A 20,949-nucleotide genomic window follows, 5' to 3' on the forward strand; every position below is an offset into this window, starting at 1 on the left:
CACTCATCAAAGCAATTTTGGAACGTTTTTTTCTGGAATGGTCATCAGAGCTGTCATCATATTACCCTTGATGTCCTGAATGTCATCAACATGTCTTCCTTTCAGTATTTCCTGTATTTTAAATAATAATAATTAAAAAAAACAATCATTCAGAGCCAGATCAGTTGAGCAGGAAGTGTGTTCTAATATAGTTATTTGTTTACTGGCTAAAAACTCCCTCATAGATAGTGCTGTGTGAGTTGGTGCATTGTCGTGATGCAAAAGCTCATTCAGGACTTTTTTTTTTTTTTCATTAATCAGTATTTTTTATTATGGTTTTGTGGGGTATAGTTAAGGGTTAGGTGTACAATTACGTTTCATTCAGGCACCCTTTTGATAAGAGGTGTTTTCCCATCCCCCAACAGATATTTGCTACTGTTAATCCCATCCCCCTCCCCCCCATAGTTTCCCAGTATCATCAGTCATTTTCTTATAGTATTGCATTGGATGTTCAAGGTCCATTATATGAGTGAGAAAATGTGATATTCGGATCTTTGTTTCTGTGAGAGGTCACTCAGTATTATATACTCTAGTTCCATCCAGGTTGCAGCGAAATTCATGATTTTGTTCTTTTTCATGGCTGTGTAGTATTCCATTGTGTATATCTACCACATTTTTTTAATCCAGTCCTCTTTTGATGGGCAGCATGGTTGTTTCCAGGTTCTGCTATTGTGAACAATGCTGCAATAAACATACGTGTGCAGGTATCTTTTTTATAGAGTGATTTGTGTTTTTCAGGGTATATTCCCAGTAGGGGGATTGCAGGATCATATGGAAGGTCAGTTTTTAGAGCTTTTAGGAATCGCCACACTGCTTTCCACAGAGGTTGAACTAGTTTACACTCCCACCAACAGTGTAGAAGTGTTCCCTTTTCACCACACCCTCTCCAGCAGCTGTTATTTTTTGAGTTGTTGATAATTGCCATTCTGACTGGAGTTAGGTGGTATCTCAGTGTGGTTTTGATTTGCATCTCCCTGATGATTAGTGAGGTTGAGCATTTCTTCATGTGTTTGTTGGCTGCTCGAATGTCTTCTTTTGTGAAGTGTCTGTTCATGTCTTTTGCCCATTTTATAATGGGGTTGTTTGTTTTCTTCTTTTCAGTACGCTTCAGTTCCTTGTAGATCCAGGATGTTAAGCCTTTGTCAGACCTAGAGTTGGCAAAGACTTTTTCCCAGTCTGTAGGCTGTCTCCCTGCTCTCTTGATGGTTTCTTTGGCTTTGAACATTTAATTCTTTATCTAATCTTTATTTCAGCACTGGTAGATGAAAAGGACCTAAACCAATCTTTTTTTCTCTGACAGTTAACCCGTTGTTTTTTTTCCTCTAATAATTTAGACTGTCTCACATATTACATATTAAATTTTTTAACTCAATTTTTTAGGTACAAGTATGTTTAATAAAGAGTAAATATAGTAACATACCAATAGTGGTTGAGAAAAAAGTTCTAGTTGAGCTCTATAAATGATGTCATCAAGAACTTCCTGGCCAAGATCCCACTGTCCATTATACCTATGAAGAAGCAGATCGATTACTATCTTTAGCAAATATCTCTAATCTTCAACACAACATTTTGTATTATTCCAAGTCCTACTATTTTGATTGTTACACAAAATGTTCATACTAATTGTTATATCATTTTATTTCTAAATTACTCTGCTTTTAGTTATAAAAACAAAATGAAGATTTCAAATATGATATTTAAAATAGTTTACATGTTCTTCACATAAATTGATTTTTATTGTATGTTGAAATTCAGACTAATCTATTTAATCCATTCATGAAAATCTGGGTTATGAACTATGTGGAGATAGTTTTCCATACAGAAAACCTGACAATTTCTAGACTTTAATTTTAATGAGTAGTTATATTACATTTTGGCAATTTAAAATGTACTGAAAGGAAACTATATTAGAAAAACAAGATAACAGTGTGGAAGAAAGATTCAGTGTTGCATCTGGTAAGGAAGAAAGAGAAATAGTAAAAGTTTCCAAATATTAGGGTAAATTCACACAATTTCATATTCCATTCACTTACATGGCATAATAAACACCTGTGAGAAGTTGCACCATAAATTCTGGATCCAATACTATTCGACCACAGAGTTCTTTCCAATGTTTTTCATGTTGCCGTGGAAACCCACTAACACAAACCCTAGGAAAATACAGTATTTAACATGTGATTTCCAGGTTCACTCAACAAAATAGTTTTTTATTTCATAAGTTAATTTATTCATTCCTCAAATACCTACTGATTGCCTATTATGTGCCAGTCATTGTTCTGAGCTTAGGCATACAGTCACAAACAGGTGAAAGACAAAAAAAGCAAATGAAAAATGAAAACTATGCCCTTATAAAGCATACACTCCACAGACTATATCCATAAAAGCAACAACTTTTCTCAAGTGGCTAACCAGCTCTTTCATAATCATCCTTCTCCCTCTTCACACACACACACACAAATGTATATATAATATTCACTCATCCCAAAACATATTAGGGTGAATTACTAGAAAGTACAGAGATCTCAAAACAAAGGAATATTTCAAAATACTGTTGTCTGTGAAGCCATTTTTAAACAAAGTATCATAAACAACTCCCTACCTTCCAAAAAAATGTATAACTGATAACTGTCCAAAATTATAACGTACTTAACATTATTTTAATTGGTTAATTTTCTAGGATAATTATAATGGTGAGTCCAGAAGAAATTTTTTAGTGGTTAATTTCTTATGGTCTCAGAAAATTTTCTTAAAATTTCAATTTATATATAATTTTGTAGCAGAGAAATATAATTAGGTGATCAATAAAAGACTTGCAGGTTGAAAACAGCATTATATTAAGATAAAACACATAGGAAAAGTGGAGTGGATATTCAATTTCAAGGAAAAAAAGGAATAATGTGAAACTATTAAAGAAGTGTATAGGCTGGCCACGGTGGCTCAAGCCTATAATCCCAGCACTTTGGGAGGTGGAGACGAGAGGACTGCCTGAGCCCAGGGGTTTGCGACCAGTCTAAGCAGCGTGATGAGACCTCCTCTCTCCAATATATCAAAAAATTAGCCTGGGCCGGACTCGGTGGTTCGGCCTGTAATCCCAGCACTTTGGGAGCCCGCAGGTTCGAGACCCGCCCAGGCAACTTGGCGAGACCTCATCTCTACAATAAATAAAAAATTAGGTGGGTGCAGTAGCGTATGCCTGTAGTTCCGGCTACTTGGAAGACTGAGGCAAGGCTGGGGTGACTGTGAGCGTGCCACTATACTCTAACCTGGGCGATAGAGTGAGACTCTGACTCAACAATAAAATAAGATAAAATAAAAGCAGTGATAATTCATTATTCCTCAAATGAATGATGGCGAGTGTCATATCATTATGGCATTTATATTATATACATTTAACATAGTGACTCAGCAGTCCAGCCTGGGTGACAGAGTGAGATTCTGTCTCAAAAAAAAATAGTGAACCAATAGTTACTTTTTATGTCAATATTTACAAACTGGAAATTATATCATTTGCAACTATTTAAGCTAAGATGAAAACTTTAAATGTCAAAAATGTACAAGAGGTACATAATTCTTCAAAATTCTTTTTTCTTGAGTCAGAGTCTCACTATCATGCTCATGGCCACTGCAGCCTCAACCTGCTGGGCTTAGGCGATCCTTCCACCTCAGTCATCCAAGTAGCTGGAACTACAGGCGTGTGCCACCACGCCCGTCTAATTTTTTGATTTATAGAGACGAAATCTCACCAAGTTGCCCAGGCTGGTCTCAAACACCTGGATTCAGGCAATCCTCTTGCCTCCGCCTCCCTAAGTGCTGGGATTATAAGTATGAGCCACTGTGCCCAGCTCAAATTTCTTTAAGGGATATGTAAACAAAAGTTTGAGGACTACTAAACTCTGTCATTGCTTTTGTTATTAACAAACTGTATTAAAGGCCACAATAATGCTGCCAACAAGAGAGTTGGAAGATTAATGAACCAAAAGTAATCAATTATAAATCAATATATTTGAAAACAGGTAGTAAGTGCTTAAACAGCAACTAGAGACAAGAACTTTGTTAGCCATTAATCATGTTATTACAGTCAAGAAAAAATAACATTTTAAGATAATATAAAATCAAAGTAATAACTAATTTAGATTGGCCTTCCTCAATTAGCAAAACTAGTAAGTTTTGTTATAAACAGGATCACACTTTTCCCAGTAACACAACAGCATATGAACCTGAGCAAAGCACTTGTGGTTCACAGACTCTTGGGGAGCTAAGATTTCTACATGGCTGGATTCCTGATGCACAGAAACTATGACATAATAAATGTTGTTTTCAGCAGCTAAGTTTGTGGTAATTTGTATGCAGCAACAGAAAACTAATTTAGCCTATTGGGGGGCTCAGTAGCCCAAGTAAAAATCAGTTGGAAAGGATGAACTCAGAATTCTTCCTATAACTGAAATTCTATGCTCTAAAAATCTCATCTACCATCAAATTTATATTACTTAATTCTCCAACATAGAAACATTTATTGTGAAATGCAGGGGAAAAGATTCATATTCCTTAAGATTTTCCCAAAATTTAGGACTATCTATTCAAAGCTCTCAAAGTGATTTATAAAAATTGGCACCCGGGGAGTGCTTAGGTATATCACTAAACAACCCTAAATTTGGATGTCTTGGTACAACTACATGTTCAGTTAGAAAATATCGCTTTAATGCTGAAATCATATTCAGGAACTCATGAGGATAAGGATTCCTACAGAAATGTAAGCTCCATGACTTTCGTTTACTGCTGTATCATTGGAAGTTAGACAATGCCTGGCTTAGAAAATGTGCTCAATAAATATTTGTCAAATAAATAAATATGGACATTTATAGTGATTACTCTTCTCACCTAGAGCCCATCTGACAGAGAGACTGGTAAGAGGAAGCAGGCATATACACAATAGCAGAATTATAACACAGCATGAGAAAGCTCAAGACTTCAAACCTAAAAAAAAAAAAACACAGGAGAAAAACATTATAATTTTTTCTATTAGAGACTATCGCAAATGACTTATTGACTGGATGCTTGTAACTGCATTAATACTGATCTTCATGATTTCTTAATCAGACTATAATAGCATGCTCCCAAAGGCTTCCCTGTTTCTCTTCTTATTACAAATCAGATCCCTTCTGTCATCTATATTTTCTTTTTTAAAAAATAAATCAGGCTGGGTGCAGTGGCTCACACCTGTAATCCCAGCGCTTTGGGCAGCAGAGGCAAGAAGATTGCCTGAGCCCACAGTTCAAGACCAACCTTGGCAACTTGACAAGACCTTGTCTTTACAATAAATCAAAAAATTAGCCAGACATGGTGGCACATGCCTATAGTTCCAGCTACTTGGAAGGCTAAGGCGGAAGGATCACCTGAGCCCAGGTCAAGACTACAGTAGCCATGAGTGTGCTACTGCACTCCAGCCTGGGCAAAACAGTGAGACTCCGACTCAAATAAATAAATAAAATCATCCCGCGTGAACAGATAACTCCCCTATCAATAAAAGTCTACCATCTTCCTACTGATTACATAAAATCCAGTCTTTTCATAAGGTCCTTTAAAATCCCAAAGTCCTTATTACAAGGTTCTTTGAAATCCACCCTCAACCTACCTCTCCAGCCCTACTTCCCTCCAGTGCTCACCACACATACCACATTACAATCTCCTTACCATTCCATAAATACACTATTAACCTTTCATAACTCCTTGCTTTTATGCATGCTGCTCCTTCTTACTAGAATATACTTTTCCACTTAATGATTCTTGCTAAGATCTCAAGTTCTGGTTTAAATTTTTATCTTAGCCATAATGCACCCTCCCTCTTAAAAAAAATTTTACAGACAGGGGTTCACTCAGTCACCCAGGCTGAAATGCAGTGGTGCAATCACAGCTCACTGTAACCTCAAACTACTAGGCTCAAGTGATCCTCCAACCTTGGCCTCTCAAAGTGCTGAGATAGGTGTGAGTCACTGCAGTCAGCTCATAAAGCCCTTAATTCCCCTTGCTAGAGTAAACTGGTCCCTTATCTGTGTAGTTCTAATACAGCACTTAGCCCACTGAATCATAATTCTCTGTGTCTACCTCTGTTTTACCCACTTAGTAATAAGCAACTTTAGGACAGATCCTGATTCATCTCTATCACTAGCGTTCAACACAATGTCTAGGACAATTGCTCGATAAATATTTATTGAATGAATAAATGTTTTCCTAATATTTATAATCTCTAAGAAAGTGGCTCTTAGACCTGCATGCACATTAGTTACTTAGGGACCTTTTAAAAACAATACATTTCTATGTCTTAACCCAGATTGATCCAATTAGAATCTCAGGCAAGATCCAGGGAAGTTGTTCTTCCAAAAGGTTTCCCATAGCCAAATGGGGAAGGGTATATATAAACTCCTTGTAATATTTTTGCAATAATTTTTGTAATTTTAAAATTATTTCAAAATGAAAAGTTAAAAATCAAGTAGGTCTGCTTTGGAAGCAGTCATGTTTCAGATCCCTTTTCTTCTTCTATATATCTAGGTAAGAGTGGAAATTTATTATCTAAAAGGATGAAAAAGAACTTCTACCTAGGAGCCATCCGGCACAACTGTGATGGTGGGTTGTGGGTGAGGGCAGGCATACCAAACTGAAAACAGGAACTCAGTGAAACACACCTTTCTGGACATTGAGACCTCTTGGCCACCAGAGTACTAACAGAAGGTCCTCTAGTTAAGAGGCTAGAAGATTTTTTTCTAGGGAATTTAACCACTTTAAGAGAAAAATTTTAAAGATACAAACTTGGGAAATTTCCCAACTGAATGACCCAGTGAGATCACTCTATGGCAATTCATAGTTCCCATCTCAATACAATAATAAAAGCTCCAGCAGACAGACCAGATAAAACAGAGCAGCCAAACTAATTCACAAAAACAGTTCAAGATAATTTCCCAGTCTGAAAAGCATTAGTTTCCAAATCAAAAAGATCCACCCAGTGCTCAACACAATGGATGAAATAAACCCATAGGAAGGAATATCAAAATGAAATATCAGAACACTAGAAATAAAGAATAATATAGAAATCTAATGGTTAATAAGATTAAAATGAAAGGTTGGATGAACTTTACGTGAAGTGACTGAACAAGTTAAATATCCCTAATCCAAAAATCCTAAATCTGAAATGCTCCCAAATCTGAAAGTTTTTGAATGTCAATGTGACACTACAAGTGGAAAATTCTACACCTGACTTCATGTGATGGGTCGCAGTCAGAACTCTGTTTCATGCACAGAATGATCAAAAATGTAGTCTAGAGCCGGGCTCGGTGGCTCAGCCTGTAATCCCGCGCCTTTGGGAGGCTGCGGTGAGTGGACTGCCTGAGCCCATGGGTTCGAGACCCTCCTGGGCAACTTGGCGAGACCTCATCTCTACAATAAATCAAAAATTAGCCGAGTGTAGTAGCGCGCCTGTAGTTCCAGCTACTTGGAAGGCTGAGACGGAAGGATCGCCTGAGCCCAGCAGGTCGAGGCTGCAGTGGCCGGGAGCGGCCACTGCACTCCAGTCTGGGTGACAGAGTGAGACTCCAACTCAAAAATAAAAATACAAATAAATAAAAAGAAAAGAAAAAGAAAATGTAGTCTAGATTTCCCTTTAGGCTATGTGTTAAGGTGAATATGAAATATAAATGAATTTCATGTTTAGACTTGGGTCCCATGCGCCCAAGACATCTCATTATGGATATGCAAATATTCCAAAATCTGAAAAAACCTTTCAAAAACACTTCTGTTCCCAAGTAAATCAGGTAAGACACACTCAACCTATATCTCCTTTACTTGAATGGTTTACAGGAACGGATATTGTGTTTGTCGGGGCAATGCTTCCCCTACCTAGTACTATAAAACAGAAGGCACTCTATTTGGTTTTGCCAATATCAATTGGATATACTAAATGGGAACCAGTAAGAATGCCTGAATCCACACAGGTTTTTATTTGCTGTACTACAGCCCTAGTGGGGTACAAACTATAGCTTAAGAGAAAGCCAGTAAGTGGCACCTAGCAACAACTATTGGAATTTGGGACCAGAAAATTTTCATTTGAGAGACAACTACTTGGCTGTTATGCACCAACTGACACGGTTCCTCTGACTGAATGACAAAATAATCCTGAAATCTGAACTACTCGTATCTTGGGTGATGGCAGAAAAACACTCTAATGGGAAGAACAGTGCCCAGAATTCCATAAAAAGAATAGAAATGGTTTCTGTAGGAACATACTATCAAAAGAAGCAGAAGCCAGGCTCGGTGGCTCAGCCTGTAATCCCGCGCCTTTGGGAGGCTGAGGTGAGTGGATTGCCTGAGCCCGCGGGTTCGAGACCCGCCTGTGCAGCGAGACCTCATCTCTACAATAAATCAAAAATCAGCTGGGCGTGGTAGTGCATGCCTGTAATTCTGGCTACTTGTAAGGTTGAGGCGGAAGGATCACCGGAGCCCAGCAGGTCGAGGCTGCGGTGGCCGGGAGCGGCCACTGCACTCCAGTCTGGGCGACAGAGTGAGACTCCAACTCAAAAAAAAAAAAAAAGAAACAGAGAGCAGGAAGGCTCAGGAGTAGGAAGTTCTATCACTACCAGGAAAGTACACCATGGACAGCTACTTGACCAAGAAAGGGCTGCTTGGTTTATGGATGAAGTTCTACGGTGAATGGACAGTATCCTATTTTGAAGACTGCCATTAAGATTGAAGAAGGTGAAAACAAATCATCTTGGCAGGCTGGCTGAACTGCATGCAGTTTGCTGCTATGTTTGTGTTTTTAGCAACTTACAAGCGGTGGCCAATGGCCTGGCCATGTGGTCAGGCAGAAGGATAATAGAAAACTGTGCCATTAAAGTGGTGCCTGTACGGAGCACAGTGCTATGGAAATCACTGTGGGAATGTGAGGAGTATATTAAAGTAGGATAGGCCAATGTACATCAGGAGAACCTTTTTCCAGAATCAGATGACTGGTACCAACGAACAGATATCCCTGTGTGCTCACAACAGGTGGGCCATTTAGGTTCACTAAATGAGTGGACATGGTGGGACTGCAGCGATGGTGAGATAGGTTGAATTTAGACATATTCCTTTTGTACCCTGAGGCATAAAATGTCAATAAAAAAGACAAAGACTGCAGATAACTATGGGGCTGATTCCCCTGGGGGAAGGCCCTGCACATAGCTGGCAAGTTGAACTGATAACAGTAGTCCCTGGAGGCTACATATGGGTCCTGACAGGAACTTGCACTTTCTGCATTGCGCCTTTGCTTACCAGAGAGTAGATCAAATGCTCCGGGAACTATAAAAGACCAAAACAGAAAATACTGTACTCATATGCTGATCACATTTCTTGACCAAGGAACAACTAACAGCCCATAAGGTCCAATAATGGGCAAGGAGATTTCCTCAGGGTAATGGAACAAGCTATTGAATTTAATGGAAGCAATTGAAAAAGAAAAGAATTGAAACAATCAATTGAAACATCTGTGGTCTAAAAGGAGGTTTATAAGTCTTTGCAAGTGTGTTCTTAACTTGAGGGGGTCCAAAGGAAGAGTGATCATCACTAGATAGATTTCTCGTTTTCTGGGGGATTTGGAAAGAGACAATGGGGAGACCATGCTGGTATGACTATACAATTCTTCCCATAGCGAGGGAAGATGGTGGTATGACTACGCTTTTCTTCGTTTTCCACATCAACTTTCTTTTTTTTCCTACCTAAGGCAGTGGTCCCTGTATCAGGGCTACAACTATGGATTATCAGGAGCAGAGATGATTCCTAAGCAAGAAACTGGAACTAGACCTTTAAACCTTTATGTAGACATTCCTAAAGGCTTGGTGGGATGGGGTTGACAAAGAATCATATGTATCACCTAGGGTGGAGATAGCAAACTAGTTCTATCACTAAATTCTCACTGTATGGTTGGGAGTGAACTGCAGGGGAGGCAAAAGCAGAGAAGTTTGGGCATAAATGAAGAGAGGGAGGAATGGTAGCTGAGATGTTAAAAAACGAAGACATGAGTTGTACAATGTGAGAAATTCAGGATTACATTAGCACCTTAAGAGGTTCAGAGCAAGAGATGATACTATTAGTTCAGTTACTATTAGTTTTCAGATGCCTGAAAGGGTAAAGGCATATGTTGGTGATACTACTCCTGTTTAGAACAAATAAAGTTGACTAGAAGCCTGTAAACTTGCATGGCATCACTCTAGGAGATATTCTGCTCACATGACATGATGATGAACTGAAATAATTCTCTGGAACTTTAGTAATTTGCCAGTATCTTTGGCTCTTATTGTTCAGGTTTATCTACTGCCATCCTGAGACATGGTGTAACACTGACTTTGTTGGTAAGGTTATAATACTGGTCAAATGTATTGGTAATTGAGTTAAAGCTGCCTCAGGATGAACATTAATGGAAAATAACTGGCCTGAGGAAAACAGGATCTAGCTAATTATTAGCTAATTCTTTTTTTTTGAGTTGGAGTCTCACTCTGTCACCCAGACTGGAGTGCAGTGGCCGCTCCCGGCCACCGCAGCCTCGACCTGCTGGGCTCCAGCGATCCTTCCGCCTCAGCCTTCCAAGCAGCTGGAATTACAGGTGAGCGCTACCACACCCAGCTAATTTTTTTGATTTATTGTAGAGATGAGGTCTCACCAAGTTGCCCAGGCAGGTCTCGAACCCACGGGCTCAGGCAATCCACTCCCCTCAGCCTCCCAAAGCGCGGGATTACAGGCTGAGCCACTGAGCCCGGCTACTAATTCTTATGACAAATAGTTTGCACAATTTATCACAAGGTAGATCAAGAATGGCAATGGCTGGGTGTGGTGGCTCACATCTGTAATCCCACTTTGGGAGGCTGAGGTAGGAGAATTGCTTGAGTCTAGACATTCAGGACCAGCCTAGGCAACATAGTGAGACCTCATCTCTACAAAAAATAAAAATTCAATAAGCTGGGAGTGGTGGTGTGTGCCTATAGTCCCAGCTATTCGAGAGGCTGAGGTGAGAGAATTCCTTGAGCCCAGAGACCAAGGCTGTGATGAGAGTCGGGATCACACCATTGTGCTCCAGGCTAGGTGACAGAGTGAGATCCTGTCTCCAAAAAAAGGGGGAAGGGGTTTGAAAAGAGTAATCAAATTTGTGCAAAAATATGAAAATGTATGCAGTGAATTTATAGGATGAGTTAGTTATTTCTTTAATTCTATCCCTAACCTATACTGGCTCCTCCAAATGTTAGGCATATTCATGGTGATAGTATTGCTGTGTCTGTCATATAAATGCTATACCAATGCAGATACGCAGATGAACATAATTGTCTTTTGCTTAAGAGAGTCTTGGCCAAAAAGACATGGGGATGCCTGTGTAGTAAATATAGATGTTCCAAGATGTAGGATGGAACTGCATCCCGATAAACCCATTGGAAATTGTAATAAGTCAAAAATTCATTTAATACAACTAATCTTCCAAACATCATGGCTTAGCCTAGTCTCCCTTAAATGTGCTCAGATCATTTATATTAGCCTACAGTTGACCAAAATCATTTAACGTAAAGGCTATTTTATGTTTACTATAAAATTGATTATCTCAAGTAATTTGTTGAATATTGTACTGAAAATGAAAAACAGAATGGTTGTATGGGTTCTTGAAATATAGTTTCTACTGAATACGTATTGTTTTCACACCACTGTCAAATTGAAAAATCTTAAGTTGAAGCATAATTCAGGAACACACTGTAATTTGGCCTTGCCTAAAGAGAGAACTGGCCTTTGTTCCTAGGAAGTAATCTATGCCATATCTAATAAGAGTGTCTTTGTTTAGGGCAGGGGCTGGTGACACCAGAACTTAGGGCAGGGCTGGCCACATCTGGCATTCTTAGGTAGGACCATGCCAGGAAGAACCACCATGTGACTGACTGAAGGTGATGGCTCTGGGTCACACTGTTTCAGTCTACCTGGAAGCTGAGATCAACCATGTGGGCAATAAATCTAATCAATCATGCCTACATAATGAAGCCACAATAAAAACTCTGGAAACTAGCACTTGAGTGAGCTTCCCCAGTTGGTAATACTACATTTATTGTCACACACTGATGCCAGGAGGGTGATGCGTCCTGACTCCATGAGAAAGGACAACAGAAACTTTATGTTTGGAACCCTCCATGGTCTATCCTATGAGATGATTATAACCTGTTATCCCTTCCCTGTAATAAACCATAAGTGTAATGACTTTCAATGAGTTCTGTGAGTCCTTCTAACAAACTATCAGACAAGAGGCTGGTTTGGGGAACCCCTCAAACTTTCAACTGGTATAAGAAGTGAGAATGATCTTAGGGACACATTCTTTAAACTCTGCAGTCTAAATTTATATACTAATTTCATTCTACAACAAGGAAAGCAAGGTGTACAGAGTAGATAAACTGTCTAAAGGGGAAGCTTCTAAACTGCAGTACTAAAACATAAATCCGGTTTGACTAATTTCACATTCATATTTTTAAGTTTTTATATTGTTCTATACAAGATAACCATAACATAATACCAAGCATTAGACAGTGGGTTTTCACTACTATGATGTACTTCACTAGTATAACTTTTGAGGTCTTCCAATACCAAACTTGAACTGAAGTAACGATAGTTAATTATTAAGCATAAATTAACAATTGTTAGCTACGTACAGTGGTGTAGGCCTATAATCCCAGCTACTTGGGAAACTGAGGCAGGGGGGTCACTTGAGCCCAAGAGTTTGAGACCAGCCTGGGCAACACAGTGGGACTACCTCAAAATAAATAAACAAATACATAACAATTGTTACTGTATATAGTTTTAACCATTACCGGTTTTGTGCAGTGAATGTTTCCCTCTGAGGATGAAGATCACTATAAACAACTCTGATGAGATCATGCTGACACAATGCCCCTTCTGTCAAAGCCATGGATCCAATTGTTGAGGGCTATAAAAATAAGGTACAGTATGAGACAGTGTCTCTACAATGAAGTAAAAATCTGTAACATATAATGATATTCAAAATTTTGTTTTTAAAAAAAGGCAGTTTCGGGGTCATTTAGTCTTCTCATTCAAAATCTTTTCAATTTCTCAATTACGCAAATTCTACAGCTCCTTTTGGAAATTATATATGTAATATAAAACTAAAAACTGCTTTATTTTTTGAAAGATTATGGAGCAAATCTATATTTAGGAGAGTAGGAAAAATTGCTGGAAAGACTACAGGTTAAAAATACATCAATTTTAATTTGTCTCTATTCCAGAACAGAGTACAACTGCTTGTAATTATATAGCACAAATAATATTGAAGACTATGATCAAATGTCTCTTTCACACTGACATACTGATTTCATGTTTCTAAAGTTAGAAGAGTCATCAATTCATCAATACTTGACTGCCCTCCATTTTACTTCATAATATGATAAACAGAACTTAATTAAAATCTATTACTCAAATATTCTATGCTAAAATGATTCCTGGTTAAGTGTGAGATATTTTATTTCTAACACAAAACAAATTCCCAGAGGAATTAATAAAGAAAATTAATAGCTGCATTGAGTCTGAGGCAGGTAGGATACTGTGTGTTGATAAGAAAATGGATATAGGTGTTTAGACTACTGGTAAACTTTATTTAAATTATTTCCTCACAACTTTATGCACTAAAGGTCATTACAGAGCACAAGTTAAATTCAATAAGACATTTCCTTATTGAGTTTTACTTAAAGAGAGTAGGCAGAAAAAATTCAGCTTAACAGGTGTCATCTATCTATGAATCAATGTTCTTATATTCATCAATCAAATAAATGTAACCAAAAAAAATTATGCACTGAGCAGTTAGAATGCATCAATTAGATTCCTTTAAACTGAAATACATAACTAGAGTGTTAACATTCTTCTAAGTACTCATTTTGCTAAAGAATAATAAAATAATAAAAATCAATCTATTACAAGTGATTTCTAAGTGATATGGAAGACCTTAAAAATTAAATAATACTTTTGAAATCCATAAAAGGCTAATAAAAAAGTAAAAAATGGCATTGGTGGAAGAATAAAAGTATACACAAACTGGAGGAAATGTTTTCATTAATTACTTTCTGCCTCTCTTGACATAGCTCAGTCTTACAACACTAATAACAAATATCTAATTTTAAGAAGTAAATCAGTCAAGATGTTTTAGGAATATTTATCTCTGGTAAAAAAAAACAAACTGACTTTGTCTCTTACTCAATATAATTTCAAACAATTTCCCTTTCTAATTTTACTTACTTCATGGTATATTGAAGGCTTGGATAAGGAAGGGATAGTAAAAGATAGAACTTTATTGTTTCCATCTTTATCAGCAATTTCCTAGAGTCAAAAAATATACAAAGATAATGAAATAATCGCAGGTCATAAAAAATAATTACTTTCTTAACTTAAAGAATATATCATTGGCAACTGAGCAATATTTTCAAAAATAGTAATGTATAAAAATATTACTATTTTAGTATATCTTCTCTAACTTAATAGCAAATTTGTGCACTTTAGTAGTAGAGTTATAATCCAGAGAGATATTGAGCACAAACTTTATTAAGTCAAGTACAACATGACAGCAAAGGCATGAAGTAGGAGAGAGAACAAATCAATTTTCATGTGAAATTTATATCAGGATAAGGAGATTACAGGTGATTAGATCTTTTAGTACAAACATGGCTGAGCTAAAACAGATGAAAATAAATGGTCTCAGCCAAAAGATCCATACTTAACACATAACATGGAATATACTTTTTCCAGCTTTACTAAGGTATAATTGACAAAAATTATATATATTTATGGTATACAGCAAGATGTTTTGATGTTTGTATACACTGTGAAATGACTATTACAACTGAGCTAATTAACATACATACTTTACAGTCATCTTTTTTTTTGAGTCAGGGTCTCACTCTGTTGCCCAGGTTAAAGTACAGTGGCATGAACACAGCTCAGAGCAGTCTCAAACTCCTAGGTTCAAGCAATCCTACAGCCTCAGCCTCCTGAGTAGCTGGGACTACAGGCATATGCCCCTATGCCCAGCTAATTTTTTTTATTTTTGTAGAACCTTGTTTTTGGATGGTGAAAACACTTAAGAATGAATCTTGAATAAAAGAAACTCTTATATCATTCAGCAATAAACTAATGATCTGGCTGGGTGCAGAGGCTCATGCCCATAATCCCAGCACTTTGGGAAGCCAAGGTGGAAAACTCACTTGAGCCTAGAAGTTTGAGATCAGCCTAGGCTACATAGCGAGACCTCCTCTCAACAACAACAACAAAAATCAAAGAGTTAGCTGGGTGTGGTGGCACACACCTGCAGTCCAGCTACTCAGGAGGCTGAGGCAGAAGGATTGCCTTAGCCCAGGAGGCCCAGGCTGTGGTGAGCTGTGATTGTACCACTGTACTCCAGCGTGAGCAACAGAGTGAGACCCTGTCTCAAAAATAAAAAAACAACACACCAGGCAATTAGGAAGGTAGAAAATTTTATTCCTCAACTAGCTTTTAATTGAAAAAAAAAAGCTTTTAATTTTGATGATAATAATGATAAACATTTAGGCAACATGCTGAATTCTTCTAATTGTTTTTAATCCTACTAACAATGTTTTATTTGTTTTACAAATGAGGGAACTGAAATCAAGATATTAAGAAACTCACCCAAATTTAAAACAGCCAATAAGCAGCAGGACATGGTTTTGAGCTGAATACAGGTGATTCTACTGCTTCTTCGTTCAGACTTCTAGTGATGGAAATGTTTTCTAATACTTTTTTTTTTAAAGTCGGAGTCTTACTCTGTTGCCCAGACTGTGGCACAATAACGATGCACCCCAGCCTCGACCTCCTGGACTCAGGTAGTCCTTCTACCTCAGCCTTCCAAGTAGCTGGGACTTACAGGAGTGTGCCACCATGCCTGGATAATTTTTTGTAGAGATGAAGTCTTGCTACATTGCCAAGGCTGATCTTGAACTCTTAGGTTCAAGCAATCTTCCCGCCTCAGTCTCCTAAAGTGCTGTGACTACAGGTCTGAGCCACTACATCTGACCTCTAATGATTTCTTTTTTGTTTTTTGGGTTTTTTTGAGTTGGAGTCTCACTCTGTCGCCCAGACTGGAGTGCAGTGGCCGCTCCCGGCCACCGCAGCCTCGACCTGCTGGGCCCCGGCGATCCTTCCACCTCAGTCTTCCAAATAGCTGGAATTACAGGCGCACGCTACCACGCCCGGCTAATTTTTTGATTTATTGTAGAGATGAGGTCTTGCCAAGTTGCTCAGGCGGGTCTCGAACCTGCGGGCTCAGGCAATTCACTCACCTCGGCCTCCCAAGGCGCGGGATTACAGGCTGAGCCACCGAGCCCGGCTTCTCTAATGATTTCTTAAGTGAAAAACAGAGGAGTGAACACATATAGAAGAATATTTATTAACTGTAAGACTTAATTTTCTTGTATTTTATCACCTTTCAATTATAAAACTCAACTTTATGATGCAGAGTATTTGTTCACTATGTGTACTGAATACACAGAATACAAGACTTCACATGGCAAGGATTTCAATATTAATGGTCCTAAGCTGGACATTATGAAAAAAAAATCAGAATAATAATGTTTAAGGCACTTTCCTCATAAGAAAAGAGTTTCACAAACTATGTAGAATCAAATACGTAATATATTATCAAATAATTATTAATAAATTTATAATTTTTTATGCTCAAACTACACTCTGATTTCTTAGTCTCCCCTCAATGACTCCAAGATACATTCATAAAACTCACAATTCTTTATCAATTAGTTTCAGATAACTGTCCAGTTCTGTACAGAGGCACATGAGGGTGGAAATAATGATATTATGCTATCCTGTTTTCTTATAGTGCACAAGAAAAGAAGCCTTGCTTTCCACGTCTTCAGAAAGGTCCTATGTAGATGTCTCCGTGTTCCCAAGCTCTCCCCAACCTTTTCACTTTGCTTCCTACAGTCCTGGTCATCTTTCTCGCACACACTCCTCATCTTGCAGAAGTCAGTCATCAAGACTCTGACTTCAAGTTCCATGGAAGACCCCTAGCATCTCAGAAGTATTAGGGGTTTTTTTCCCCTCACTTTAGTTTTCTCTGTGTTCTTACTAAGATTTAAGAAGTCATACTACATTGTAACTGTATAGTGAACTTTTTTCCTTTGACTGATGTCTTCCCCTCAGAAACATAAATCCCACGTCCACTTTCTCTACTCTTCTCAAGTATATATATATAGTCTTTAAAATGTAAGGGATAATGATTAAATTCAACTCATAATTCCAAGGTCTCTCTGCACAACACCATCAGATTCATCTTTCTAACATGTAATGTAGTTCTTCTATTCAAAACGCTCTAGTTGCTTTAAAAAAAATCTAAACCTAAACTCTTCTGTTTAAAAAGACTTAAAAACTAACACAAATCACCTTTCCCAACTTTCATATATATTCTGTGCTTCAAACAGAATTACTTTCTATTTTTAAGACATGACTTCACTTTCTTGCCTCTTTACTTACACATTTGATAACTTTTTTTTTTTTTTTTTTTTGAGTTGGAGTCTCACTCTGTTGCCCAGACTGGAGTGCAGTGGCTGCTCCCGGCTACCCGCAGCCTCGACCTGCTGGGCTCCAGCGATCCTTCCACCTCAGACTTCCAAGTAGCTGGAATAACAGGTGCACATTGCCACACCCGGCTAATTTTTTTGATTTATTGTAGAGACGAGGTCTCGCCAAGTTGCCCAGGCGGGTCTCGAACCCGTGGGCTCAGGCAATTCACTCACCTCGGCCTCCTAAGGCGCGGGATTACAGGCTGAGCCATTGAGCCCGGCAACTTCTTCCTGAAATCTCACCCACTCCTACCTAATCCCAACCTGGTGAAACTCTATGTCTTTGTAAGGCCCAGCTTAGACACCACTGCCTCAGCAAGCCTACCATGATAACTTCAGCTAACTAATCTTAAATTTCTCTTTGAAATCCTCTTATCAAACAAACTTTGCTTTGTTAGTCATATGTAAACATGCCTTCTCTAACAGAGCAGAAGTTCCCTAAAAGCAGGTAGAGCCTGGGCTCGGTGGCTCATCCTGTAATCCCAGTACTTTGGAAGGCCAAGGTGAGTGGATTGCCTGAGCCAGCTGGTTTGAGACCAGCCCAGGCCACTTGGTGAGCCCTTGTCTCTACAATAAATGAAAAAATGAGCCTTTAGTTCTGGCTACTTGGAAAACTGAGGCAGAAGGATTACTGGAGCCTAGCAGATCGACTCTGGGGTGTCCGTGAGCAAGCCACTGCATTCCAGCCTGGGTGACAGAGTGAGACTATAGCTCACACACAAAAAAAGCAGGTACCACGTCTAATTCCTCCTATTTTCAGTGTCCAATTCAAAGTCTTACATTCATAAATATTGGCCAAATAAAATAATTTGAGGCCAGGCACAGTAATCCCAGTACTCTGGGAAGCCGAGGCAAGATGACTGCTTGAGCCCAGGACCAGGCTAAGCAACATAGCAAGATCTCTTCTCTACAAAAAAAAAAAATCAAAAAATTAGCTGGGTGTGGTGGCACAAATCTGAGGTCCCAGCTACTTGGGAGACTGAGGTGGAAGGATTGCCTGGGCCCTGAAGACCCAGACTGTTGTGAGCCATAACGGTGCTTGTACTCCAGCTTGAGTGACACAGTGAAATGCCAACTCAAAAAAAATAAAGAACACTAATAATAATTTGAAGAAATATGTATATAATATTAATAATGTTATCAGTTATAGTTTCACCTGCTTTATAAAATACATTATCTTTTTTTATTTTTACATTTTTTATTTTAAAGATGTGGGGTACAATTCAGGGAAAGGTATACAGATGTTAATCATACAGGTGCCTTTGTTGATGAGGTGTGCCCATCCCCCCAGCAGATTCCCACTACTGCCAATCTGGCCTCCTCCCATAAATATACTATCACTATTCACATTTGTATTTAATTAGTTCAAATGATTCTATAGACATTTCAATTTATTTTTCTGTAAACATTCCCTAAGCATTATTTCAGAAGACGTAACAAATGCTTAAAGTTTCCCAAACTATCATTTTTCAACTTACCAAATTGTAAATTCCTAACAGAAGTGCTTCAATGCATCCATTACTCTGTCTGTCTCGACTAACTGTAAGCCGTAAATAAACCCACATCAATTCTGGCAAGAACTGCAATGTGAACCTCTTAAGTCGGACTTCAGAGCTACGATAGAGCTCAAACAGCTGGTGGCAGACAGGCTCCAGGAGCTAAAAGGAGAATAAAGTGCATTAGTTCTTTCCATTCTTTCGGTTGTAACTGCATCTTTAAAAAGGCACATATATGAATAATATTATAAAAATAAATTTCTAATATTAATTTTTTCATATTTTGAGTTAACTCAACCAAAACCTTTCATCTCTATTTAGAAAAAAAGACCACATATTAAACTGACCAATCCAGTAACTATAAGAAGTATTTTGTGCCCATATAATATCAACATACCTTTCAATATACTGTACTACTAAATGTTAGAAAACTAGTCCTTTAGCCAATGTACTACAATTGTGTTTGGTGAGTTTTCCTTTATGGTCTTATCAACTCTTACTATCCTCCATTTTTTAAAGTTTTCATTGAAATAAAGTAATTTTTAAATAATCTTGTTCAAAATAGATTTTAAAACTCAACGGAGACTGTGATTTATATAAATTATGTACCATTCTATAGCAGAAGGGATTTCGCAATACATAATACTTGGGCATCCAAAATTCTAGCTAATATTTTTAATGTGTACAAGTAAAACAAACTGATTACTTTTATGTTTTAAATTTGACTTAAATTTCGCTATTTATTTAAAAGATTTTGCAAAGGAAAAGACATACAGAAATAGCTTTTTTCAGTGTTTAATTGGTCAATTTTTTTTTTTTGAAGTCAGAGTCTCACCCTGCTGCCCAGGCTGGAGTGCAGTGGCATGCTCACGACCACCTCAGCCTTGACCTGCTGGGCTCAGGCAATCCTCCTGCCTCAGCCTTCCAAGCAGTTGAAACTACAGGTGTGCGCCACCACACTCGGCTCATTTTTTTATTTATTGTAGAGACGAGGTCTCACTAAGTTGCTGGTTTTGAACCCATGGGTTTAGGCAATCCTCTCACCTCTACCTCCCAAAGTGCTGGGATTACAGGCATGAGTCACAGCACCCAGCTCTAATTTTTAATACAACATACACAATATACCTCATAAGAAACTTCACAACCTGAAAACTGAAGAAAATGACCAGTTAAAATAAACTTCCCCACTTTTCCCTAAATATGTGTTCCCAATTTAGAATGGTCTTGCTGGAGTAACTGCAGACTGCACAAAACTGGCTATGACTTTAAAATTCATACAAAACTCCAATAAGAAACTTTAATATAATATTTAAATTAAAGTTTAACACTAACTTTAAAAAATGAATAACAGTTCAAGAATTTCATATGCTCACCTCATAATGCACATGACATTTGGAAATTTGCTTGAATGCAGTTATGTATGTCTGTAATAATCTAACACTCTAGAATAAAAATTACTATCACAATTATAAAATTAAAGTCAACAAATCTAGCTCAGGTGTACAATTAATATATCTAGGTGAGTTATGCTTAGCTCTTGAAGAAGAACTCTAAACCTTAAAAAATTCACACACACACATACCCTAGTCTAGTAAATACTAAGTCCTTTATGTGAAATCAATATCAGAGGACAGTTTTTAAAATATATATATACTTAAAATCACAAAGGTTGGGTGTGGGGGCATATACCTGTAGCCCCAGCTACTTGGAAGGCTGACACAGAAGGAATGTTTGAGCCCAGGAGGTCAAGGTTATAGTAAGTCATGATCATG

The 20,949-nt window shown here is 38.0% G+C and overlaps 1 protein-coding gene across 4 annotated transcripts in view; it reads right to left on the reverse strand.

The window, feature by feature from the left end:
- The window catches only part of FAM126B (family with sequence similarity 126 member B), an 89,556-nt gene that overhangs the window by 11,526 nt on the left and 57,081 nt on the right, over nt 1-20,949 (reverse strand). For all 4 annotated transcript variants that reach the window (XM_008070781.2, XM_008070782.2, XM_021718918.1 and 1 more), the window contains 6 exons: nt 19,160-19,339; nt 14,332-14,412; nt 12,897-13,012; nt 4,918-5,013; nt 2,073-2,189; nt 1,460-1,547 (listed from right to left, as the gene is read on the reverse strand). In XM_008070781.2, coding sequence (XP_008068972.1) covers nt 1,460-1,547; nt 2,073-2,189; nt 4,918-5,013; nt 12,897-13,012; nt 14,332-14,412; nt 19,160-19,339 — 678 coding nt within the window. The remainder of the gene's footprint in view (nt 1-1,459; nt 1,548-2,072; nt 2,190-4,917; nt 5,014-12,896; nt 13,013-14,331; nt 14,413-19,159; nt 19,340-20,949) is intronic.

This window comes from Carlito syrichta, unplaced genomic scaffold, assembly GCF_000164805.1.
Source record: "Carlito syrichta isolate Samal-C Ts95f unplaced genomic scaffold, Tarsius_syrichta-2.0.1 Scaffold314013, whole genome shotgun sequence".
NCBI lineage: Eukaryota > Metazoa > Chordata > Mammalia > Primates > Tarsiidae > Carlito > Carlito syrichta.